Source organism: Phaethon aethereus (assembly GCF_964289735.1).
Source record: "Phaethon aethereus genome assembly, chromosome: 3".
Taxonomy (NCBI): Eukaryota; Metazoa; Chordata; class Aves; order Phaethontiformes; family Phaethontidae; genus Phaethon; species Phaethon aethereus.
This window is the reverse complement of record NC_138576.1, coordinates 111,945,081-111,972,448: the sequence shown is the minus strand read 5'-3', so window position 1 is coordinate 111,972,448 and position 27,368 is coordinate 111,945,081. Positions and strand designations below refer to the sequence as shown.

At 43.2% G+C, this 27,368-nt stretch overlaps 2 protein-coding genes across 3 annotated transcripts in view; both read right to left on the bottom strand.

Annotated features, from left to right (window-relative positions):
• Nucleotides 1–10,115, bottom strand: part of MSH2 (mutS homolog 2) — a gene marked incomplete at its 3' end in the record, with an annotated part of 52,282 nt that extends 42,167 nt beyond the window's left edge. Inside the window, exons 1-4 of one of the 2 annotated variants that reach the window (XM_081997673.1) lie at nucleotides 9,876–10,115; nucleotides 9,395–9,541; nucleotides 8,109–8,258; nucleotides 5,611–5,744 (exon numbers count right to left, since the gene is read on the bottom strand). In XM_081997673.1, the coding sequence (XP_081853799.1) occupies nucleotides 5,611–5,744; nucleotides 8,109–8,258; nucleotides 9,395–9,541; nucleotides 9,876–10,100 (656 nt within the window). In that variant the 5' untranslated portion in view covers nucleotides 10,101–10,115. The remainder of the gene's footprint in view (nucleotides 1–5,610; nucleotides 5,745–8,108; nucleotides 8,259–9,394; nucleotides 9,542–9,875) is intronic. The other variant, XM_081997674.1, reaches the window with a different exon arrangement.
• A 10,951-nt stretch (nucleotides 10,116–21,066) lies between these two features.
• On the bottom strand, nucleotides 21,067–26,333 carry EPCAM (epithelial cell adhesion molecule; the record flags this gene model as incomplete). The annotated part of the gene is made up of 9 exons (XM_081998376.1): nucleotides 26,143–26,333; nucleotides 25,566–25,670; nucleotides 24,699–24,939; nucleotides 24,303–24,368; nucleotides 23,063–23,126; nucleotides 22,607–22,708; nucleotides 22,251–22,445; nucleotides 21,795–21,836; nucleotides 21,067–21,108 (listed from the first exon to the last, which is right to left on the bottom strand). The coding sequence occupies exons 1-9, from the start codon at nucleotides 26,207–26,209 to the stop codon at nucleotides 21,067–21,069; spliced, it is 924 nt and encodes a 307-aa protein (XP_081854502.1). The 5' UTR covers nucleotides 26,210–26,333.
• Between the last annotated feature and the right edge of the window lie 1,035 nt (nucleotides 26,334–27,368).

Sequence of the window (27,368 nt, the reverse complement as noted above, 5' to 3'; positions counted from 1 at the left end):
TTGGATAACATGCAGAATACAAACAGCTTTTAGGCACTTCTCCAGCTCAAACAGCAACATCTTTCCTACACCTGAAGGTGTCATGAAAAAGAGTCTTTTTTCAGCTCTTACTTCACATCCCCCTATTCACTTCTCAAACAAGAAACCAAAAATAGGTTTTTAATAGTTTTCAAGCACCTGGGATTTTCACAGATATTTCTTCCTAAAGATGTGGCCTGTCTGACATGTGCTTGACTAGTAGAGTTTTTGTTTAATGTTTCTAGACAGCATTCACTGTCAACTTCAGTTTTACAAGCAAACCCAAATGAAAATACAGGTTATCTAATAGTTTTGAGAAAAGTAAACATAGGTGAAGGGAGGGGAGGGGTTTAAAGAAGCAGTGTTGAGAGCTTCAAGCTCCAAACATTTCTCTAGGGGACTTAGAGATAATAACTTTTGGAATGACAAAGGTGACATTTTTCTAACATTTCTAGAGGCTTACTGGGAAGCCAAAACCATTTTCACATCACTGGAATGACAACTTCTTTCATGCGAAATATGTATTGCATCATGATCTGCATGACAATAACAAATCACATCTCTGTCTTACAACTAGCTCAGATTCAACCTGTATTTCAGAAGCTTCTTTACAGGCATTAGGGGCACTCCCAGCATTTAAAGTGCATTTTAATTATGCCATTTAGATAAACCTGCAAGTTGGTTGCATTCTCCCCTCCCTTACTGAGGACACAGGCCACCACCTACTAATTTAACTGCCTGAAATCAATCTGTTGCTGTGAATGAAGTACTGATCTGTACTTGGAAAAGTACTGAAGGTCTTTCCAGAGCTGCTAGCCACAATGACAGAAGTAACAAAGCCCATCTGCAATGCTTTGCAGGGACGGCTGCCGGTTAGAAAAGAACACAAAAATAGTGAAAACCTATCGCAAAGCAATTCACACTGAAAGGCAATTCAAGGCCTCTAGTTCCAGCCCTTGCTCAAAAAAAGGCTAATTTCAGTTGAACACTGAACAAGAACAGAGATCACTAGCTCTCCAAGCACACATTTCAGAGTCTGACCATCCTCATGTGAAGACTTTTTCTTTATATGCTGCTGGAGGGTCCTTTCGTGAAGTTGGTGTCTGTTTCATCTTGTGCTAGAAGCACCTGGCTTCACCTTCTCTATGACTCCCACCCACTAGGCAGCTGAAACCAGCAGTCAGGTCTGCCCTTAGTCTTGTCTTCTCCAGGCTACAAACCCAGCTCCCTCAGCCTCTCCTCATACACCACATGCCACAGCCCACGATCCTCCTCAGTGGCTTTCCGCTGGACCGGCTCCTGTCTGTCCATCTACCTGTACTGCAAAGTCCCACACTGGCTAGAGTACTCTAGATGCAGCCTCACAGCTACCTAGCAGATGTGAACGATCATGTTTCTCAACCTGCTCTTACTAGTGGAGGCTGGTGCACTGTCACCCTTTGCTGCTGCAAGGGCACACTGCTGACTTGCCCGCTGGCATGTGCAAAGATGCAAGTATCACGCTTCACTCCAGCAGGTGCCAAGGTGGCTCAAGTCCTCCAAGAGAACCGGGGCCTATAATCATGTTTCTTCCTGTTGTCTTGAGATGGCTTTGTCCACTTCTTCATCTTGATGGGGCAGGTGTGCTGCTGATCCTCACTGTAATGCCTCTCCCCGTTGCTGTCCCATAATCCTGACCCATGAGCACTTGATAGGCCTGCTGCCCTTTCACAGCAGAGCTCTGTGCATTCAAGCCACACCTTTGCAGAAACACAACCCGTCCACCTTCCCTACCCAGCCTTCGTAAGGAGCGTGCGCTACAGCACCCCAGTTGCATGATGACATTCCCGCGATCCGAGGGAGATCACAGGCCGGCAATGCATACAGAACTCTCGTTTCACTTTCTCATCCATGCTGTGTATTTGTGTGCACCTGAGATGAGCCCCCAGTCACACGGCTTCCGAGCTATCCCACATGCATTACCCCATGCTGTCCCTCCATTTATCTGCTAGAGAAAGCATGTGTTAGGTTAACTTATTACTAAATAAAGCACTGTGAAGGCATTCAAGCCTGCCTACACTAGCTAGCAACAAGTTGGGGTTTTTTTGTTTTTAAACAAGCTGCTATTTTAATTGTCATTCAAGACTGATTCATGAGAATGTTCTACAAACTTGGAAGTTTCACCCTGCTAGCCATTGATGCACCTCAAGCTTCCTAAATCTATTACCTTCTGACTCTGCTAGAGATAGGACTGGTTTCCACAATTTGGCCCCTGTGCACTGCAGTATTTAGGAACACAAGAGAAAAGCTTAGAACAGTCTTTGAATCAGAACAAGTGATGTTAGAGCACAGCCTGTAACTCCTCTAGAGCTGAGATCCCTGCACCTTTCCTATGACAGGACATAGACGTATAAGAGGTTCGGCCACAGTATACACAGAGGACTAAAAGTGTCAGCTGGAATTTCATATTTGTGCAGTGTCCAAGTGTCAGATAGCTTCCCCCCCAAAAATACAAAAAATTAAAAAATATATTCAGCACGAGTTCCCTTCTCAGGGCATAACAAGCACTGTTTTACATTCTGCCACATTTCTCAGACTTTCCAGTATCTGAAAAAAATTACATCCTGAGGTTGCTTGCTATATTACAGTCAATCGTATTACACAACTAATAGATGTATTTGCACTTCCTGTCTCTGCAACTACATTTTAATTTCAGAAATATGCTGACTCTAAGGGAAGGAGCAAGAACCTCATGTACTTGCCTTCTGAACACACCGCACAGGAGAAATAGGGCTGTATCTCATATGCTTATGACTGATAATTATTTTTTTAATCATGGAAAACCAGCCAGACATGGGCAGAACCCCACGTCTTTCAAGACAAACAAGTATCAGGAACCCCTGTTTTCTTAGTTCTCATTAGGAGCTGTTCCAGTATATAAACATTATTTTATCTGAAGCTTATGCACGATGCACACATTAATCTGTGTTGTTACTGTATCTGTGGTTAATATGGACTAGTGGCATAACATTGTGTTCTATTTATCCAGAAGTGTTAGCAACACATTGCAGGTCACAAACTACTGAAAGATGATCCATTTAACTCCAAAAGATGACTTGCACCACCTACAGGTCTTAGCAGAGAGTTGCAAGAGTAAGTTTTTTAAATAAACACGTCAGACATGCATTCTACAATACTGGAATAAAAGTTAGGTCAAAATACCTCCCCAAAACACAGGCTTACTCCAAAACACCGTCATCTAACATGAGTCCAACCCGGGTAGTTTAGCCTAGTTTGATAAGAGGTTTGCACTGATTAGTGTTAAATGCGGTGCTTTAACGTCTCACACTTAAGCTAAGAAATAATCAGTAACTCACCTTGACAACAAAGGAAGAACTGCTTTCCTGTGAACAGTAAAGGAACAGAAGTCCAGATACTTCCGTCTCAAACTATCTATACGCTCAAAATTACAGTTTGTAATTCTTAAAACAGCCACTATATACAGTGGAGCATATAGAAAACAACTTGGCAACCACCAATCTTTCCAAAGATACTTGAATCTGTCAGGACATCTCATCAGTCCCACAAACAGCTTCTCTTATTATATTTGTTCCTTTGGATTAAAAAAAAAAAAAAAAGGAACAGTCCTACACACTTTGAACAGCATTAAGACTGGGAAGATGGCACACCAGCAGTTCACAAGTAAAATACATTGCTTATATCCCAAAGCCAAAGGATTACATTCACCATAGTAGTACTTGAAAGCAAGATGCATTAGGACAGGCTTAGTTATGCTGCAGAATAAACTGAAAAGTATGACTATAGACATACTATAGTATTTCAATGTCCATAAGTACAGATTAAAGCAAACTACTCATAACAAATTGCAACCCTGATGATTCTGTGGCTGGGCAAGATATGGGAGGCTATCAATGGACCTCTTTCAACACCAACCTTTACAAGCTTCACTAAGAGCTTAACTCAGTTGAATTACTCCCCCTCCTCCTTTACATATAGCTCTTCCTAAATGCAGTCAACATTAGCCATACAGAATTGTAACACAAAATGTTGAGATCATCATAACCTCTACAGAACAGGTCAAGTTACATTTTCTGCCTATAACTTAACTCCAGCTTTATAAAGAAAACACTGTCTCTCTTCCAAACTTGCAGGACTTCTGATGCACGGTAAAGAGCAAACAAGTCTGATACAAAAGCTAACATTTCCAGCATTTACGTTGACATAACAAAACTACAAATGGGAATAATAATTTTCAAAATCTTAAAACCAACATAACCATAAAATTAAAGTTGGCTTAGATCTTGGAATCCAAAATTGCCAGAAATAGATGATCCTGGGCACATAATCAAGGACTAATGATGAAAGCTCTTGTAACACATGTAAGAATAAGATACAGCATTCAATAAACCTGGGGACAGTACTTCAGTGTCAGAGTAATAACATTTCTTGGTGTGTTCTGATCAAGTTACTAGGTACCATTCTGCAAATTATTGGAGAAAGTAGAAAAATTAGTTGAAGAGAAGCAGCATAACTCAGTCTCCACAGATCTAGAGCGAAAACAACTCATTGCATAATTTCTTTAAACATCAATATGCCCAAGCCAAAATTTCTTTTTTGGTAGTAGTGATCTGTGCTAAAGCCCAACAGCATATACAGACATACTTGTAATACCTTATCTGAAGTATGAGCCTTAGAGAAGGTATCAAAGTTAAATTCAGTTTTCTGGCTTCTTCTGCTTTTTCAAGATACAGATTAACATACACCTTGCAACGTATTAACCTGCTGTTCACTTGAGCTGAATGAAGTTCGGTTTTAGATAAGAACATAACTATCTTTAGCACAAGTTTAAAAAAGCGTAACTTTTGTTTGCATGGTGAATATAATCAAGACATAAATACACACACACACTGTAGGAATATGGCCATTGCAGTTTTCCTTTCTGAAGGATTGAGAATTATCTGTACATTCTCAGCAGAGATTTACCAGATTCTCTAAGGCTTTAAGGCTTCTCTAAGTTGTCTCAACTGATACATCTATCTACTGGTAAGGCAGACACAGCAGTAGAAAAAGCAAGGAAGAAAAAGACAACTCGTATTTGGGCCATAATATCTAGGCAAGATATGGTAAGAATGCCCCTCTGCAACGAAAGGTAGTTTTTTTCTGGAAATAGGAAGAAGGCACTACTGCTTAATTGTTTGGGTATTTTGTTGATTGGGGTTTTTTTAACTGGTAAACTGGAAGTGACATCAAAATATTATTACACAGGCTGAGCATCTGCAGTACGAGTTAACAGTTAGGAAGTGGCTGCTACATTGCCTTGGCCTGTAGCATGAAATATTTAACCACCTAAACATATCATACCTCCTCTTTAAAATGTCATGATTGTAAAAAGCATTTAATCTAACAGTAACTTATCAATTTGCATCTCAGGGGAAAATGTTTTCTGCTCTAACAGATGTGTTACAGGATAGCACACAAGAACCTTCAACTACCATTATTTCTTGGTTGTAGTATTTTGTGCTTAAAAAGAACGACCTTTCTGTATAATAGTTACTAACTTGCGTAAGTCTATCAAACACATAACTTTGTTACCTTTCTTCAATTCTATTCTTGTCCATAAGTGGTTGTTTGATCCACTGATTAACTAGTCTTTGTCCTTGAGGGGTTCTGCATTTATTTAGCAAACCAGCTAGAGACTGTGCAGTATTAGCATTTTCCACGGAACTCTGGAAAGGAAAAAAAAAAAAGCAGTGAGTTTATGTTCCTCAACATTGCTACTGAGGAACAGATCAGTGTTTTTTCTGTATATTCAACCTGGCACCTATCAAAAAAGGCAAATGAAACAACATGGCATTAAAGCACTTACACTCTTGTCCCTGGAACATGGCGAAAAAATTAATAGGTTTGTCCGTTTTGAAACTAGCTGACTGAATAGGAGAGTTAGAAACATACCTAGTCACTGGGTAGTTTGCCATTTGAATAGGAAAAGTGGAAATATACCTAAATACTTGCTAGTTTGCCCTTTGTAAGGCCAAAAAAATAAGGGTCCTGTCCACCAAAAAAAAAGCAGCAAGAAACAGGACTTGGGTTCAAGGGTTTTGGCTAGAGATCTTTGGAGGGTGCTGGACGGCGGGGACATAACAGAACGAGTCAATGGGAGAGAACTCAGTTGTTATCCAAATTCTCTCAAGCTCCCCAAGATCATCTTTGAAGTACTATAAACATCTCTAAACTTCCTCTGTTCAGATTATAGTTTACTGCCTATAATTAGAGTTTTAATATTAACTGGACTCAAGACAGCCTTTTGGGCATTTTTCTTGGGCTTTTGTTAGGTTTTTTGCACACACAGCTAGAAAGCAAAAATTTTGTTTAACATTGAAAAACAGCAAACAAGTTTGTTTCAACTCTTAACTTTGAAATGAAAATCTCAACCCTCTCTACCCAAGAACATCTACATTTAAAACAGCAGGCAAGCATTCAAACAGGAGCAGGTCTGGATGCCTGTAAACAACTGAGATGTAGAACTAGCATTCACTACAACAGTAGGAAGGTATACTGACACATTTAACCCCTGGAAAATCTAAAGTGGATGTGTATTTTCAGTGTTCTGGACAGTATTACATATGAAAAACTTCTGAATCCAAGAAAGTGTCACAGAGTACATATATTATACATGAATAACCTATTTCGGCACATCCGAGTTGGAAGCTTACAGTTTCATATAATCAACAGCATCTGCTGCACCATAAGAACTTTACCTACATACCTCACAGAGCAACTCAAATTACAAAATATTTTGCCTTTCCTTTAGTGCCTGCCCAAAAAGCTGCCCACAGACAGCCTGCCACACAGGCAATGACACAGCTTCCTGCTACACAGCAAACCCCTTGTTCCAAAGCTCACAACAGGCCCTAAAGACAGACATGGCAGTGTATTTCCTATCACAAAATGCATAACACCTACAAGGACTCACAAAGGGATACAGCTAAGACAGTGTTGAACTTCCTGAAACACCTCTGTAAACCTTGAGAAGAGATAGAATTTTTGCTTCATTCTCTAGACAATGGCACAGACTCAGGAAATACAGAAAAAGAAAAAAAAAAAATCAGAACATCTCTCTCGAGTTAACCAGCTCAGATGCTGAATATATGCTCTTTTTTTTCCCCTATAAGCCCCTCTAGGGTAAACGGAAGACATACATTTATGATTTCTTCCTATAAACCTGAAACTCAAGTGGATTAACTCCAAGCAAAGAATTAAGGGTTTACTAACATGAAAACAAAAGAAAAAATATGATACAATGCAGCACTTTGAGTCCCCATTTTCCTACAACCATGAAAAGGGACAAACCAGAATAACACACACAGTGGGAGGTATGAAGACGACTGGTAACCTGCTTGGATTTGTAGGAAATGTGTGTAAAGAGTAAAACTGACACTGGCCACTTAACATGCCACACTGCTTTCAGAATGTTCTTAAGTACTGTCCTGTTCATTGCACTGCCTACTGCAATCAGCCCCCCCTTTCCATCACTACCAACAGTACTCCAGCCATATCCCTCCAGTACTATCTAACTCAGGTTTCTATTTTCTTTCTCAAAAACAGCATTACTGTATAAAGCAACTGTGCTTTGGAGTTCCCTATCATACCACAAAACTACAGAGCTCTCTTCCCCTCCCATATGCCAAGTCTGCTCCTAACACTGGAGATGTGAATTTCTTTAACTAAAACCAAGGAAAGACAAAGCATTCCCCCCACTGCTTCGACAGGCTCTGCAGCACCTACAACCATGAGGTGCTTAGAAGGCTCTTCCCATATCTGCGTTCTTGTGTAGACACTTGTGTGTGGCCACTTCCTACCTCCTTCATGATCTTGTCTTCTACATTCAAAGTAAGCTAACAAAAAGGTGTTAACTGTGGCTACCTATGTTTAAAATACACACTGTACAGGAGTAGCTGAAAACAAAGTCAAAATGTAGAAGTTGCCATTAATCAGGATCTGAGGAGTTGTGATTGGGCAGTCAGGCTACTTATCAAGCAGCTAAATAAGCATATTGCAAAACACTTACCAATTAAGTGTGCACTTCTTACCTGAAAAAGGTTGAGGGCTTGAACAGCTGCATTATCTAGAATCATATATTGACTAAGATCAAAAGTAGTCAGTTCAAATTGTCCAAAGTTAGACTCATCTGACAGCAACTCTAAAAACTTGATAATGGCTGACAAAGACGAAACAGCAACCTGAAGTTTAAAAAAAAAAAAAATTAAAAAACACCCAGAAACATTCTAGTTAGAAACACTCTTGAATTGGGGATTATTTGATAAATGCCTCCAGAATATTACAATCAGGGGAAGTTTTTGAGCCACATCACTTCCAGCAAGGCCATGAGAGACTCAACCTGTTTGACAAGACTTCATTTTCATAGGGACGTTCTATGGCACTTCAGCGTCTTTCTAGGTAGGTGCAAGAACAACGAACTAGGCATTTGCATAATCTGATAAACAAAATGTGAAATGCACGCCTCACCAGCTTTCCAAAGCTGTTATCAGGATGTTTCTGGCTCAGGAACACAAACAAGTTATTGCAGATAAATGAGAACTCATGGATCATCTCAGGACATGGTTTCAGGGTTAGTTTTCAGCCAGCACGAGGATCTGATCTGACTCACTGCACGGCCTTACAAAAACTAGTGCCAACACAAAAGAGAGGCAGCAGCATGACTGACTTGTTCAGCTGCAACACACTTCCAACAATTTTAACCTGTTATGAAATCACACATTATGGAAGAATAACTCTAACTTACACCTGCAGTGAGGATCAGCAATGAAGGGCATTTTAAAACAAATTAAAACATGTTTATCTCAAGCAAACTACCTCTTGTTTGCAACTAACAACAAACATGTTCAGTTCACATGCACACACTAAATGATATGCCTGAGCCATAAGATGGTATAAAACACAAAAATATTACCATAAGCATTAGTTTTCAAATACCAATTCTCCTGTCATGCAAAATAATCAAAGTATTTTATTTCAGTCCTTAGGCTAGATAGATTATGAATAGGAAGCATCTGTTGTGCACACTCTATTTGCTTACCAGAGTTTACTACTTTAAACAGGTAAGCGAAGGGTTTTCTGATTTTTTTTCAGGACCCCTGGAAAACAATTTTGACACAGAATCAAGCTGATCAGAACTGATCAGTTCAGCAAGAACGTATCTTAATATGCCACGGGTTGTACAATATGCTTTCCCAGAAGCATGGGAATCCAGCATAAAACAGGACCAGTGGGGACAATGGAGATCAGCTCACAACAGGTGCCCACACCACTCTGCTACTAAAAAGCAGGAGCACATTAAACATTGCTCTGTGCTCACCTGCTTTTCCATCTCTGGCAATGCTGCACTATTCATTTGTTCTTCTTTTTTTGATTTTAACAAGCGATTAAGATCCTGAACAATATCTTTTGTCGTGAAATCCGCCTTCTTCCTGTCTGTAATCAGGATTCCTCCCCTCTGAATGACCTGTTGTCCATAAACATGCACAGTTATCAATTACTTTCAATATTTAGGGGACAGATGTTCATCACACAGAAGCAAACCCTGAAGAGATTTATTTACTGCTAGGTTGCAGAGAGAAGAATGACAGACAAGATTTTACCCTTAGAGCAACTTTGGTGATTAAAATGCAATTGAGTCAACAGACAAATAATACATTTTGGATGCATAAATCAAAACTTCTTTGAGTTAACATACAGCTCCTTCATTTTTCCATAAATCATGGAGCCTAGCTAGTAAGCTAGAATACAGCTTTTTAGATGAAGTTTTGTCTAACTGTAAGGCACAATGGTTCCCTTACTTGTCGTAGTTTTGCCATCTCTCCCGCAGTCTCTCCTCCTGGTAGCACACACTCCTTTGGTCCTAGTTGAACCAGCAGAGCTTCAAGGTTTGAGAACTGATCGTTATCTGGAAACTCACAGACACTCAATTTTCTCAGTGTAGTGTCGACATACCCCACTCCTACTACTCTTTGTCCATCAGTAGTAGACAGCTTAACCCCCACAACCCCAATGGCCGATGACATATCATTGTTGGCAAAGAGAACTTCCTCAAACTGGGAAAGATTTCCTGGAGAACCCTATTTAGAAAAGAAATACACTTTTAAAGACTGTGTATACACACACATACTTTTTTTTTCATTTAAAAGGACAACAACTGATAAAACTGAGTACTGAACAGTCCATTAATATAAAACTTACAGCTGTTTTATTTTTTTAACCATTAAAATTTTACTTATCATCTATACAATGTGAATTACTTCAGGTTTCCTTTATTTCCCAACCTATGGCAAACATACAGAACAAGCTTTTACAGCCTTAGAACAGTAGAAAATACAGGGATATATAACAGACTGCACAATTTACCAAATCCCTGAAAATCCCTAAATTCCAAGCTAAGGGGCTTAGGAAACAGTCACGGGGTTTTTTTTCTTTTATATCACAATTATAAAGAAAGGTTGAAAATTGTACCTTGTACGCTAAATACCAGTCATTTTCTTTGATAGATTTACTGCCTGCTTTGTTCTTGTAAACTTCAACTCTGTAATGACGAACCAAAAGCAGATCTCTCACAAAAGATTCAAAGTTCATTTTACTAAGCACAACACTCTCAAGCTTCTGAGTTCCTACAAAAAAGGAAAAACGAAAATTATGAGTTATCTGAATTTGTTAATGGAGTTTATTTTCTGTAATCAAAATCCCCAGACAGCCTTCAGGAAGGGCACTATTCTAATGTCAAAAGACACAAACATGTGAAATCCATGAAACAACACAAACTCACAACATTCAACTGGTTAATATTAAGCATGAAGGAAGCATACTCCATATCCAAATGAAAAACAATGTTCATTTCTAAATCACACTAAATCTATATGTATATATATACACACACAGAGATCTGTTCCTCTCGCCCTTCCCCTCTCTCTACAATATTCTTGATTTGGTTTTCTAATTAATGTTTCACACATTTTAATCAAATGAGTGGTGGAATTCTGCTACACGTTTTCCTTGTGGATAACACCTTTTCTTGCCTGGATGAGCCACTTCTGTCGACAGAACAGACTGTCACCCTATTTGGACTCAGAAGATGGCATGAAACACATGCCAAGACACTTCCCTTTTACCAAAATATATACTGCAAAAACAGCATATACAGCATATTCTCAAAAAAGTTTAAAAGTTTACATTAAAACCTAACTTTGAAAATGCCTAATTGACAAACTACTTGCTTCTGTTCCTATCGGGGTGCAGGCAGATGATACAGTTGAACACATTTAATTCTGTACAGCTGCCAAGAGCAGCAATACGTCTACCTTCCCACCTCCCGTGCCACCTCTGGCACCAGCCTACTCACAGAGTAAGATAATTCCACTACTAAACAAATTGGGGTTTTGGGTGGGTATATTAAGTCTTCTGCCAGGCTGGCAAGTGGAATTAATTCAGACTGGTGTCGGATACACGAGAGCTAGATGACATAAAAAGTAAGCACAAGCAATAGATGGGGATTATCACATCTCTCTTTTCAGCAGCATGCCTTCATTGCACTTGAGGCTCTTCCTCCCTTTACATAAAAGCTGTTAAACAGCGAATTTCCACACCTGTAAGAACTTATGGGTTTATTTTAAATGGGATTTTTTAATTTTATTTCCTCAACTCTCAAGTACAACTTTTCTGGGAATCAGATAAAAAACTAATTCCACATAATTAGGTTCTCTTTCCCAGTGGAGAACTGTTCAACAAAACACTTTTTTTTTTTCCTCAGCCGAGACTACATAATACACTAGCAAGGGGCGGGGGGCAGTTGAAGCTGATGTGTGCTTTGAAATCATACTGAAAGCAAAAAATGTAGTTTTATGCTGATTTTTAGTTGGATACACTAGACAAGGCTTTAAAGGTTTTAAAACCAGACCTGAGAGTCACAGGCTTGCATCTGTGAAATGATCGCTTTTAAACGGAATACAAAAATAATACTGGTGCATGTGTTTCTAGTCTGGAAGACGTATCAAAATCTACACTTGAAACTATCAAGCTCTACAACTTCTCCACAAGCCAGTTTTTTGTGAGGTGGTGGGGTTTCTTTGTGGGGTTGGGGTTTTTCTACATATTAGCTCATCACTTTCAATAAAAAGTGAAAAGCATACAAGAATGCCGTTCTCTTTCTAATGCCACTGCACACACACACACAAAATCATTCATAACAAAGTTTTATTGGCTCATACTTAGCAAAATAACTTTGCAACACTATGTTCCTCGAGATTAAGGATAATAACGTTTGCCTCTTCTGACAAGATAACTTATCTCGATGCTCTTACATCCAACATCTGCAAGCTCCACCATCTTATACCAAGGGATAAACAAAAAGCAACAGGGACTAGATGGAAGAGAAAAACCTTATGCAATACATAATTGTTATTTACTTCTGCAGGCCGCCGTTAGTCAAACATGACATTACCATCATTTACCTATCACCTGCACTATAGAACTGCATGAGCCCCATCCTCAGTAATCACAGAAAATACCATGCGGTCATTTTCACAAATGGCAATCTACCAATGTGCTGGGAAAATATTACTAACTGCCGTTCACCTATGCAACATGTTGTGTTCAACTACCCACATCTGACAGTCCTGCAATATGAGCTTACATGAAGAGAAGTAATACTCAGATCCACGCTTTCTGCTGGAGATACCTTCCTACGTTTGCACACCCACATCTGTCACACACATCCTACTCTGAACAGCTACTAACCATCATTTCAAAGCTGCGACAGGCTGAAAAAAAAAGATTTGCATTCAGTTATGCTTGCTTCCAAGCCGCAATGAATCACAGCGGGCATTAAAACCCAGAGACCTCTTAACGTCTCCTAATGTCTCCCTTCCCGCATTTACCAACGCGGAGAAGAGGAGCAGCATGTACCCCTGCCTCGGCTCCCAGCCACACCCGGGGTGCTGCAGCCTCCGGCAGCACCCCTGCACCGGCCTAGAGCGGGAAGACAACAGCAATGCCTCAGGTTCTGTCCCATCTTTGAAAACGGATGCCACAGGGAACTTAAGCCCAAGGTAGCCACGAAATACCGCGACTGAACGCGAAAACGAGCGCGGCGTCCCGACCCGAGTGACGCCCCGGAGGCCTCGTCCTTGAGAAGACGCCGCTGCTGCTACCGGCACCCCCCGCCGCCCGCATCCCTGGCCACCCGCCGCCTCTCAGGCCCGGCCATCCCCGCCGCACCCACCCGGTGCCCCCGCCAGCTGGCGGATGACGGCGCGGGTGCGGAAGAGCTCGCGGGCGGCCAGCCGCGCGTCCGCGCCGTGCGCCGTGTAGTAGTCGCCGCGTTCGAAGAAGCGCACGGTGGTGTCAGGCTTCTCGGGCAGCGAGAGCACGGCGCGCACGAAGCCCGCCTCGGCCCCCGCGCCCTCCGGCCACACCGCCTCCCGCGGCGGCTCCACCGCCATGCTGCCGCCTCCCGCCAACGGCCGCCGCGCGCACACACCGACCGACCGGCCCGCCCGCCGCGCACGCGCGCCGGCGGCGACGGCACCCAATCGCTGCGGGGCTTGCGCAGCGCGCCACGCCAGCCCCGCCCCTTATGCGGCGCTCCAAGCGCGCCATGGCGGGTCGTTGAGTACGTTGCGAGAGCGGGGAGGCGTGGGCCTTCCCGCGCGCCGTATGCTACCATGGCAACGCCGGGGCGGGGCGGGGTCAAAGGCCGCAGGCTGCCTCCCGCCGGGCCCAGCGGCTCCCCCTCGGTTCTCGCCGGGGAGGTGGTCAAACCCGCGGGCGCAGTGGCAGGGCTGGGCGCTGCCTTACCTCAGCGCTGAGACCCACGCGGTGGTAGGAGCTGTGTGTTGGTATACAGCCTCACGTCAAAGCCAAAGCGCGCAGGCACACGGCCAGTCTTCCCAGAAAAGGAAGGGAGCCCCAGGCAGCCATGTTGAGGTCCACTTACTCCATGAGGAGAGTGTCCTGTGGACCAGGAGCATGGAGGCCCGCAGGGCTCGGTGTGCAGAGGAGCAAATGCTGTAACAGAGCCTGAGGACGGGCTGCCATCTTTCTTAGACTGCCGGGAGGCAGAAGACTATGGGGTAATGGGTCCTCCTCTACTCCAAGGGGAATGGTGTCCAGACATCCCATGTGCTGCCTCGGGCAAAGAGAAAGCAACTCGCTCTCCTTACAGGGCTGGGGGACGCTCCTCCCAGGCAGCACAGGGAACAGCATGGCAAATGGCCAAAAAAAACCAAGACCTGACCCCCATTTACACAGCGGGGTCACCCAGCTCAGGGACAGAAAGGGCACTGACTGCTCTGTGGTGCTCGGAGGGAGCCTGAGCCCTGGCTACAGAGTGGTCCCTGTGCCCAGAGTGCTTCAGTTCTTTGATTTTTCATGATCTTTTCCATGCATTGTCCTAAGCACTTTTCATTTTTTGTATCTCCTTCTGCTGTAAAGACGAAAAGGAATAGAAACAGTATAGCTGACAATCTTTCATTTAGTGATTACTGTTTAAGAATAATGGGGAAACCCCAGGTTTCATCAGCTAAATCAAGTCTTCTTGGGAACTTACATAGTTTTGCACCACTTTTCTTTTTTCCAGTCAGTTCTAAAACATGATTCTTGTACCCAGTTCAGCTGGCTGCAGCCTAGCACCTACAGATAAAACATGTCTTAGATTTTACATTCCTTAGCATTTAGGGTTGGACTTGATGATCTTAGAGGTCTTTTCCAACCTCGATGATTCTATGATTCTTGCATAAATGTTTATCACTTCTTCCTGTTTGTGTACCTTGCTGTTTCAGTATGTCCCCTTGTCTATGTCCCATTGCTTTCTCTATCCTTCCTACCATATGTTACCTCAGCTTCTCCAACTTCATCTCCCACCCCACCCTTCCTATCTTCCTCCCAGCCTGCCCCTGGTCCCAGCTATGGAACACTTTTGGGACCTCTTTTGCTAGATTTCTCACCTGACTTCTCTCTTCTTTCCACTTGGTCAATCAATGTGCTCATCTTTAATATTTCTTGGTGTCAATATGTGCTTTCCAAAAGGCTTTCAGAAGTCCACATAAGGACTACTTCAGGTTTTCACACTGAACTATCCTTTTACCACTGCGGCCACCCTGATACCTCAGTCTGAAGGTGTTGCCATGTGCTGGCTGTCCCTCCACAGAGAATGCTTTGGTGTCCCCACCTTGGCCCCGTTCCTGTCCAGTGTCACCTTGAGCTGCCTGTCCCCACCCAGAACCCAGTCCTGTACCCCTGAGGTAACACAGCTTTTCCAGAAAAGGCCTTCAAAGCCCTTTTTGCAAATGCACTCGCTGAAGGACCACTGGCAGTTCTTGTGGAGAAGAGAAAGTCCAATCTGCCTTCATTTGAATTAGGAAGGAAGAAGCAAAGCATAAGGTCACTAGAGCTTTGACAGCTTTGTAGTTGCCCAAAATTTTCCTCTTATCTCCATAACAGTTGTAAAAATGACAGTGCTCTGGCAAGGCAGTTGGATTTGTTTTCAGTATGAGTAAGTGTGCTTTACCTAACCGTATTGTCAGAAGTGGCTAAACTATCTGGTCTGATCCTTCCCTCCACCAAAAGTGTTTGCTTGTGGCAGTACTCACGTAGGAAAATACAGCCTAAATAATTGTCATTAAGGCAATACATAACATTCTGAAGGCACTCATAATGTCAGGCAATCTGGCCAAGAGGTAATAAAACCAGGTCAGCCCAAAATATACATTATAAATAGCTGGGAGTGCTTGTCTTTGTACATAGCGATGACTACAGATAAGGCAGAAGACAGGACAAGAAGGAAAAAAGTGTCCTGTACAAACAGCTGGAGAGGAGGTGGGCTCCAGGGACCTGAGGGTGGTGAAACACTGGAACAGGTTTGCCTAGAGAGGTGGTAGATGCCCCATCCCAAGGTCAGGTTGGACAGGGCTCTGAGCAACCTGATTTGGTTGAAGATGTCCCTGCTTACTGCAGGGGGGTTGGACTAGATGACCTTAAAATGTCCTTTCCAACCCAAACTATTCTATGATTCTATGACCTCATTACCACCTTCAAAAGAGATAAAATAGTGTTTGCTAAGCTGTGAGTGCTGCATGTTGCAGTGCTTCCTTCTCTCTCCTCTGGGCTGGTTACACCTCTTAGTTCAGCAGTTTGCTCAAGGCAGCTCTCCTGAGCTGCAGGCTCCCATTTACAGAAAGCCACCACCTAAACCGGACACTAACGCTCTTAGTGGTGTGACCGTAGTCCACAAAAAGCGTTTATGTTGTGACATCTCTTGCACAAAATACAACCAGATCAATCACCTTTCCTCTGAGCTTCTGCCATTTTCTTTGCCCCATCTGTTCTTCTGGGGCAGCTTGGTGCACCGGCTGATCCGCACAGGTCTAATTCTGAACAGGGACCATCTCCCTGTTGCCAGGCTTGCTTGCTTCACCGTGCTGTTGCGAGCAGAACGCTTCCTGCTTTCTCCCATGCCTACCAGGAGTGACTGCAATGAGATTGTAATTGCTGCGCACATGGCAGATGGGAAATGGATGCTAATCTAGACCTTAATTCATTTTGTTGCCTTCTTATGCGTAACTAGCATACACGGAAAAGCTGCAAGGGCTTTTCCGTTAAGAAAAAGGGTGTCCTTTAACCACCCTACAGAAAAAAAAAGGAAAAATAAATCCTTCTTCACCAAAGTTTAATTAGTATTCAAGTATGATCAGTGGCAGCTCTAATGCTTTTGGGGGATGCCACCATAAAATTTTGCATTAGACTGGTGTGCATGTATGTATGTATAACGCAGCAGAGACTTCAGGTAACAGTAACAAGGTAAGAATATTTAGTTAATGTAAGTTTGAGAACAGAAAATGTGGCTGTTGCTTTTTAAAGGACCTTTTAACTTACTTGTACGCACTTTTTTCACTCATATCAATTTGGCATAGCCATGCTCTACCTTGCAGGCACCTGAATGCACGAGGATTCTGCAGTGCATTTAGGGGTTAGTAGAGGAGAAAAAACCACTTCTTAACTGTATCAAGTTTTTACATGCTGTAACGTGGTAAGCCTTGCCTCTAGCATTACACACCACCTCCTTTTTATCTACCACCCTCTCCCTCGCATACCTCTGCCATTGCATGTCACCGCTAAGACAAGGAGGACAGAGATTTTAGCAAAGTTCATAAAACTCCATGGGGATGGTCCCAGCTATCCCCAGCATACGAGCCACCCCTACAGCAAACCTGACTATCCTCTCTCTGCCTGCCTGCCCTGTGATGGACCTTTGTAATACCAGATCGCAGCGTCTCCTGGGAGTTGCTACAATTCAGTAACTAGCAGTCATAAAGTTGGGGCAGTGGAGCTGAAAGTATTTTTAGTTTCCTGGAATACTTTGGGGGCTATTTCAAGTAGTCTGTAATCCAAAACCGCTGTATATTATAGCAAACAAAGTCCAGCAGGTGAGAATATAAATAAACAGGATTCACAAACAATGTTATTTCTCTTAGCAGACTTACTATGATTGTTCAGGAGCATAATGAGCATGCCAGTGTCAACAGAACCTATGTACGCAACACTCCAACCTTTCATTTTGTAGTTGTGGAAACTATGCTTCGGGATTACTTAGGTCTTTGGAAGAAAGTTTTATAGACTTTATTGGTCATGCTTTTGCAAATGTGTTAATTTGCATATCCTCTTCTAAAGTCTCTCATTGTCTTTGCATAAACATTAATTTTGCTTAGCAGTAATATATACTAGTGTAGTAATTCATAAGGAAGTAATAGATTTGCACTTGCCTATACAAACACTATTTTCCCCATGTTGCACATGGGCACTAAGATAAATACTATTACTCGCGTTTCTTGTACAGTTTGTGTCTATCCCCTCTGTAAAAAAAGATCTAATTTATTCAGTCTGAAATTATTTAATAAATCTTCAGTCTGCCCTTCATATCCTTTATCACAATTGACATTACATTAAAAGAGAGGGAACAGTATTACAACTTTGTGTAGAACTTTAGATTTAAAAAACATGCTCCTTCATGGAAGGAAGTTAGTGAATTAGGCAAAATGGAAGCATTAAAATATTTACCTTGTCAAAAATTAATGCAGTGACTAATACTCTTTTATTAAGTTCTATTAGTTTGTTTCTTTTACAGGAAATTTGCTTTTGTAATTTTGCAGAATGCTTTCAAGCTATTAAAATAGAGAACATTTAGTATTTTGCTATTTAACACCATATTATTTTTTAATAGCAATCATTTTTGCCAACAGTTCAAAACTGCTTTATATATGAAAAGAAACATCACGTGCACGTATGGAGAGTTGACATTACGTGATAGTGGCTTTTTTTTAATTTCAGCACATTAGTCTCCTCTAGCTGTAAAAAACTGTAAAACACAATAAAGCTGCAAGATGCTGATACACTAGTTTCTCAACTCTTGCCCCCCTCATCCTTTTCCATTTCCCCATAAATTCACACTTTAATGCAGATGGACTGTTGCACAAGTGCAGTGTTTAGTAAACAAAACAGAACAAAACAAAACCCAATAGAAAGGTCAATAAAACTACTTAGAAAAGGGAACTAGGGAAAAACCTATCATTGACCACCATTTTGAGAGCTGAGCAGCATGTTTGTGCCATAGTGACTGAGTTTAGAAACATATATAGTACAATCCCTTCAGCTGTGAATTGAGTTAAACTGTCCTCTATTTTTGAATTGATTTCTGTAGACTTTGTGGTTTTCTAACCCCTTGGCTAGTTTCATTCAAATTTGACAAGGAAGAAGGCCTTATTAAAGACACTAAGCTTGTGCAAGTAGCTAACATACAAAGCTCCATTAGGTAAAAAAATTTGAAAAGGATCTTAAATGCCTTCCTCTACTGTGGGAAAAGTAGGGAGAAAATTTTCAAACAAACTGACTGGGCCAAGGTCCAGGCCACACAGCAGGTACATACCAGCCAGTCAAGTCAGCACATGTGTAGCGCCAGCCCAGACACAGCACATCTCTTTCCATCCCACAGACCAAAAATAAGGTATGAAATGGGGATGGGGAAGGTTGAAAGAGGAGAGGAAAGAATAGCATTATTATCTTGGGCAGAAGAGGAATAGCAAGGATACCACACTGCAGACGTTTGTATAGGATAGGGAGAGTGAGGAATTGGGGAAGACAATAACACACATCACTCAACAAAAGGCAAGCTTACTGAAAACTAGGTTTCATTTAACCGCTTACAGAATTGTATGAAATTCAGCATATCTCAGCAGACTGTCTGCATACCTCGGGAGAGAGGGAGCTGTGTATATCGGCAGAAGCTGCCCTACAGAAGTTGTCACTGACAAATAACCTGAAAAAGCTGCAAAGCACTCCAGTAAATTCCCTACATCGGGATTTTTGTACTTAGCGGGAGTAGCAGCAATTTGACAGAGCAAATCAGTGTGCCTGTCTCCACTTCCCAAAACATACTGCAGCCTCAAGAGAAGTTTGGTAAAACCTGCAGCAGCTCAGTACACGTACCTAACTAAGCTCATAGCACCATATGTTGGAACACCCAAGGGAACAGTCACTGCCTACATTTCAACATCCAGCACAGTAACACATGCATGTCAGCTACCACCTTGTCCAAAGGCAGAAGGTATACTGGTGACCTGTGACATCAGAGCTATGTTCAGTGCAGTCCAGTGACTTCACTGTTGTATTCAGCAGATGCACACAAGCTCTCTAATGGAGTACATTTCACATTTAATTTTATGAACATAGCATGTAGCTTAGACTCTCAGTATTTTATCCTACTTTTCCTGTTTTAGGCAGGGGGTTCAAAACAAACAGCACATTAGTAATAAGATTTGTCATTCAGTTCCTTATCTTGTATCTCATTATTTCTTTGGCAACAGCATTTCCTTTATAAATCAGATATGCTGGATAGACTATACATGTTTACTTGCTAGCCACTATACATTACATAGATTACTGACTGCCAAAGCAAGCTCTTTTATCCAAAGCTCTGGGAGGCACATAGCCTGTGCCATTTGGTCAGCCTCCATGACAGTAAACAGCAATAACAGCAAAACCAGACTCCAGCTGTGCAACAACTTTGCGATGGATAGCTATGCAAATCACAGGAATGGTGTAATATCTCTTCCCCAGCTCCACCATCAGATGCCAAAGCTACCCACCCCCAACCCTACACCAGAGATGTTGTAGATTACAGGCTTGTTTTATTATACTTACATAGCATTTGAAAGAGCAGTCTATGCATTCCTGAAATTGCTACATCCACAGCATGTTTATTTTATATGAACAATCCATATTTTATCGCTTTACTCCTGTTGCACATTCAGAGTGGAAAATAGGATAGAGCATACTTTTCACAGCTTTAAGAAAAAAAAATCATGCTATTGAAATACTAGGTGGCTAATACAAGCTTTGTTAATTGGAGTTCTAGAATATTTTTCACGAATGCTGAGGTTGCTTGCTTTAAAGAAATACTACACTGCTGAATTTGGAAGCATGGTAACAGCAGCTCATCATCATTTCAACATAGAAGAATTAGAAGCCTGTTTCAAAGTTTTATTAATTCAAGTCATAAAAAAGTTACAGCAACTTCAAATATGTACAAACAGCCATAAAAACGTCATGAGGAGACAGTCTCGTTACAACATGGCTACAAAAATCATTATTTTCAATAAACATCCCACAAGGGTAAAATAACCCTTTAAGCATGTATGCTCCAAAACCCTAGTAACAGCAGTTGTCAACTCATTTCATCATAAAAATTAAATCAGGGAGCAATAGTTACGTTTGACTTGAGTAAGATAGGGCTTGAATCTTACTCAAGTAAGATTATAACTCTCAACAAATAGTAAAAGTAGTAGCATGGTTACCAGTCTTGGCTGTTAGTTTTAACAATCATTAAGTGAACACAATTGCTTCCCTTTCAGGAGGAACCTTTTAAGAGTTAAGATCCATGCCTGCAATGTTTGTCATCTTCTGAATCTTACTCCCTCTCCAGCTGATTCATCACGCATTCAGTCCTCTATGCATTTCATTCATTTCCTTTACCTAGAGGGGAGGAAGTAGAGGGAGATCAACATTTGTGCTACTTCTCAACGTGAGACCCAAGTAGTCAACCGGATTTAACATCCTAGATTTTCATTAGCAAAGGGATGTGATGCAAGGCCGACAGAATCAAACATGCCAAGACCACTGTAACACTTCAGCTTTTTTTATTGAAAAAAAAAAAAAAAAGCCATCACTCTTTAGGGTATGTGCAGGGAGCAGTCTTTACTGTTTAGCTACAACATCCTTTGGATTCCTTTACAAAAGGCTCTGCACTTAGGGTGATGCACCATGCACTAGTACCATTTGTTACTATTCCATTGGAAAGTAGCTCTTCAATAGAAACTGCAAGCTCCATGCAAATACCTAAAGTAAAGGTCTTCACGACAGAACAAGGTTATCAGTATTTCCTGTGGATTGTATAGCCCTTGCTATACATATGTAAAAAAAGTACTTGCTGTCAGCACCGCCTCCCACCCCTGGGAAATGCAGATCACCAGTTGCCTTTGAGACTAGTGCAGAATGAACATGGTGAACTATATAGAAATGAAAACTGGTTACAGAATTTGAATACTTTCAGTCTCCTTGAACATTATCTGAAGCACCCAAAGGAAGCTTTTAACCTACAGCAACCTTAGATTCTGGCCAACATTGTCCCTGCACATACACCATAAACAGAAATTAATTACCTCTGCTTTCACATACTTCCCTTTCCTCCTCCTTGTGAAGACCTGCAAGAGAAGGACAGAATAATTGTGAAGTTTTACTGAAGTCTTGACTTACATGAAACTTCATCTGGTTGTGACTTAAAAGTCCAAACTTGAAGCTGTCCCTTCCCCATCCTTCCAAAGAAAGGTGCATGAGAGGCTGTCTGTCACTCTCAAACTACTTTAAACCAGGAGGCAAGACGGGTACTTTCTCCACCTCAGTTAGTTTTTCCTAATACTTTTCTTTTCCATGCAACACCCTTCAGTCGTAACCTGAAACAGTGATGGTATGTCCCTCACTTGTTTCCCACCTCCTAAGTCTCAAAAAAGAAGCCAGTTTACAGAGGAAGACTGTTTCTACCAGAGTCCAATGTTATGGGTGTGTTATTTCCCAAATTACAGTTACCCATTCTACTTGGCAGCTTTGTTAGAACTTACCAGAACAACAATTCCAGCAACTATTGCTACTATTACTACTACGATGACAGCAATGAGGCCAGGAGTTAGAGACTTCATGGAAAACTCCGGTGCTATTTCATCAACATAGTAGACCACTGTCTTCTCAAAATGCAGCCTTTCATTATCAATACTGACATTTAGTCTGTTATTATGAAAGATGGAGTCACCTTTTACCTAAGAACAGATAGGAAAACAGAGACTTGCTAGTTCACATTGTAATAGGCATTCATCTAGGCAGTGCAATAATTCATCTTGCTTTAGCCAGTACACAGTAAGACTACTGAATGCAATACACACATCTAGTCTTTGGCAGACTTTACCCATGACACACTTACATCTTTTTCAAAGTAGTAGGCCACATCAGCTATATCCACATCTCCAGAAGATTTCTCTGACGAATTTTGCTTCAAATCAATAGTAATGTAAGGTTTTTCATACTGTAAAAAAAACATAGTATGGTATTAAGGGGCTAGTTTAAATCCAACCATCAAATACACAGCAAAATACTATTATGAAACTATTCAAGTTTCTGATACTTGTTCTCAAGCTAACTTTTTACAGTGATTCAAATTCCACTTTAGTGAAGCAACATAAGAATTCATCTATAGACTGAGGAGAACAATATGTCATTTCTCAGTATTTCAGTTCAGATACAGCTATTTGCTAGCTGCTCAGTGATACCATTTTGAGAGCTTCTAATAAGACCCATACTGGGTCTCAAAAAAGTTTTCAAAGTTATCCACAAAAAAATAAAACTCTTGATACTTTACTAAAAATTATGTGTCTCTTACCAGAACATCACTTATATAGCGTCCAGCCAGCATATAACGATTGGTAATTGTTTCCTTGAAGAATCTGCAGAGATATGAAAACCATAGCTGTTAAAAACAGTACTATTTTACACATCTATTTTCAGAAGCAGGGAAGACTAGTATAACTGTTTTTTTCTTGCAGTCTCTCTGTGGTGGGTTGATCCCAGCTGGCAGCTAAATCACCATGCAGTCTCTCACGCCCCCCTAGCAGGATTGGGCCAACATCCTCATGGGTCAAGATAAAGACAGTTTAGTAAGTGAAAGGGTTAGGTGGGGGAAATAAAACAAACCAACCAAGCAATGCAAAAGCAACCACTTACCACTAGCAGATCAATGCCCAGCCAATTTCTGAGCAATGGCTACTTGGGAAAACTTTCCAGTTTTATTGTTGAGCATGACGTTATACAATATGGGATATTTCCTTGGTCAATCTGGGCCAGTTGTCTCCCCTCCCAACCACTTGTCCACCCCCAACCTACTCACTGGAGCAGCAAAGTGAGAGACTGAGAAGGTCTGGACACTCACTATGTAAGCACTGTTCAGCAACAGCTAAAACATTGGTGACTTATCAACAGTTTTGGTTACCAGTCTAAAACAGACCACCATACCTACTGCTACCAAGAAAATTAACTCCATCGCAAACAAACCCAGCACACTCTCATTATGAAGTTATACTCAAGCTCTGTTAAGTCCTAACAGTGAAGATGCACTTACTGAAAAATAAATACATACATTACTGCAGCGTTAGAGAGAAGAGTTTGAACAGTTTTGAGAGTTCAGAAAAGGAGCTAGACAGTAGCAGCTTTTGTTCCAGGGCTGGGGGGAGGAATCCAATAGCTACAAGCACAATAGGATTTTATTTTAGCCAAAAAATAGCTAAACTGTTGTTTTTCTCCTGCTGCTTCTATGCAGTCACTCTGCCATCTTTGTCAGTTTACTTTTTGGGCAGTTTCACCTTAATTGCCTTCCATTTCTTCAGTTTATTGACTTGATTAAAAAAAGTAGTCAGTTTTAAATGGAAGTGAATCTCATTAGCAGTTAATTTATTTCAAATAAAAATAATTAAAGCAATTCTACAAAGGATTTAGTCACTTCTAAGGTGTCTTAGAAATTAGTTCACAGGTTTGACAATGCTTTTAAACACTTCGCTGTTTAGAAGTACACTAGATATCTAGTAGTACATGCAGACATGTCACAACATCTTACTATCATCACTTACTTCTTTAAAGATTCGGTGTTCAGAGGAGTGTTTCTCTCTGCATGTTTCATTTCAATAATAATCCACCTGAAGGAATAGGCAGGTACAATGAATATTCTTAAAGCAAGTATATACAATAATGCATACTAAAAAAAAATCTAACCCCAGGGCGGGGGGGGGAGGGGGGCGGGACGACACGTGGGAAGAGCAGTGGGAGGGAAAAAAACCGAAGAAACCTCCCTCTAAAAACCCTTCAATGTCTCCTTGTTACTGAAGGGGGGGGAAGCAGTAAAGGAACATTTGTTGCTCCATGTTTATTCATCCTCAGCACATCATTCATACCTATAAATCCTCTATAACACAGAACCTAATACAGGAATGTTTTCATATCACAGAACACCCTGATGAAAGACTTACCTTGTTCTGACTAACTGATTGCACTTCAAGTCTGCATCGTGTTTGTCAGTTCTTCTAACACCAGCTGTATTCACACACCAACAGGTGGTTCCGTTGCACTGCTTCGCCTTGAAAACACCAGTATTTTCACACTCGGGATCATAAAGGCCATCAGTATCTTCAAATGCATCTTTTGGTTTCTCACGACGACCTGATTTTGAACCTGTCATTTCTGCTTTCATCAACAGGCATTTTGAAGTCACTAAAAATAACCAGAAAGTCACATTGTGCAGCACATTCAAAACAGAGCTTTTGGTCTGTAAAAAAACAAGGTTACAGCAGAAACAACTAGATTTAAAGGAAGAGCAGGTGCCTAACACGTAGGTGGTGCAGACAAGCAATGCAACTGCGGTAGGCCAGCTTCTGAAGCCAAGCACATAGAAATCCAGTCACCTTCAGTTTCGTTCAGCCAGAGGATCATTTACAGCTTACCTGTGCTCGAACCAAGAGCAAGATCCTGAAACAAGGCTCTTTCACCTCTAGATTTGTCGGGAAAGTCACGATATGTGCTTAAAAAGGAAGCTAAAAATTAATCTCTGAGAAAACCTTGCCATTAGAAGACCGAATATTAAGGAGGATGGGGGAGCCTGCATCACTATGAGCGTACGCACATCCACCCAAGTTACACAGGAGGAATCCTAAAGCTTCTCTGCCGTTGCCAGTTGGCCTGGAAGACCAGGAAGCAACTTTCCTTCCGTGACACCATTATTTGCCGCGAACTCAATGCTCATTTCCACATCCTTGAGTTTAGTTAGCACTTTTCCTTCCCACCCCGCACCAGAAAGCGCGCTCAGGGGAAGCCGCAGCCGACACGCGTGCTTTACTCACGAGTGTCGCAGTTCACAGACACGCCGGAGCCGACCGCGTCACACCAGCAGACGCCGTTGGTCAGCCTGCAGTTGGTGACACGCTTGTTCTTCTCGCAGATGCACGCTAGAAGAGAAGCCCGGGCTGTGAGGGCGGACGCCCCCGGGCAGGTAGCCGGGCACCACCACCCGCTGCTCCGCGGGCGGAGAGGAGAGACAAAGCCGGCCGGGTGTGGGGTACCCATACCACACCGCCTTCCCACCTCGCCACCCGCCCTTCCCTGCAGAAGGGCGAGAACTTCCTTCGCGACGCTCGGGCTCCCCGCGGGCCACCCCGGCCGGGGACAAAGGGGCGCGCGGGCCGGGCGCCCCTGCCCCCGCCTCACTTTCCCGCCCGCGGGGCAGCCCCTCCCCGCCCGCCAGCGGCCCCGGCGGAGAGGGGGCGCCATTTTGTAGCGCGGAGCGGAGCGAGGCGCTCACCGGGGCGGCTCCGCGGGCGGCGGAGGACAAGAAGAGGCGGGGGAGAGGGTCACAGGGCGGGGGAGTGCGGTTGGGAAGGGCGAGGGGTGTAAGGCGGACGGAGGGGTGCGGGAACTCACGGGTTTGCTGGGCGCAGGCAGCGGCACAGAGCAGCAGGAGGAACGCAGCCCCGGAGAGCGGCTTCATGGCTCGGGCCGGCAGCGGGGCGCGGAGAGGCCGGTGGAAAGTCCTCTGAGGCGCGGGCGAAGGAGAGGGAGCGATGCGTGCGCGGTGGCGAGGCGATGTGAGCCGCCCGACAGGTTCCGCAGGTGGTGGTGGTGGCTGCGCCGCGCCCTCCCGGCTCCGGTTACACCTGGGACGCGCAGGGGGCGGTGGCGACAGCTCCTCCTCCAGGGCCAGCCGGGCGGGCAGTTAAACCGCCGCCCTCTCCCCCCGCACCTGGGCGAAACTGGATGGGGCAGGGCAGGTTCCTGCTCCCGGCCCGGCCCAAATATAGCCTCTTCCGCAGGGTTGGGGTAGGGGGAGCAGCAGCCTGAGGAGGGAGTAGGTGAGGGGAAGCTCGAGGTGCGGTCGGGCCCAGTAAAGGGGCCGTGAAACTGCCCCGCCCGCGCTGGAGGGGCGGCGGGAGGTGGCTGCCATCGAGGAGCCGCGGGACGGCAGCCCCAGCTGTCGAGAGGAAACTTAGTCACGGGGGAAGCTCCCAGGCGTGTTTGCTTTGAGGTGGGGAGGCCGCCCCGCACGGTGACACACGGGCCGGAGGAGCAATGCCGGCTCCAATCCCGGCTAGAGGCTGCCCGCTGCCGCCGATGACCTTCAGAGGGCCGGGACAGCGGGAAGGCCTCCCCCGCCGGCAGCCCCGGGGCGGCCGGCCCCGAGGTCCCTGCCCTGTCTGTGTGGCCGCCGGGCCCTGCGTCCCCTTTCTCTCGGGAGGGAGGCGGGGGGTGTTTTCGCTCCCCTCTGCGGGCACGGTGTCACGGATCAGGTCTGGAGTCCGCTCCCGGAGAACTGAGAACCAGTAAGAAGTATTCACGCTTTATATGTAGTTAGTTGTGTTCACATCCAGCGGTGCCCTTTGAACTACTCCGTGAGGACTCAGTGTTTAAAATGAATCCTGCTAATCCCTCAGTTAACTTAAGAAAAAACCAGAACGCCTACCCGTATGGAACAAACTATTTCTGAAGGATCATTCTGCTGTGGTTGGGTTTTTTTCCTTTTCTAAAATGCACACTAGGTCACTCTACCTTAGGACTGCTCTGAAGGGAGTCGCTTCTGGTGCTGCAATATCTGCACTGCCTCGTTCAGAAAATGTAGTCTTCGGTGCTTTGTCTCTGAGCAGCACAGCGTT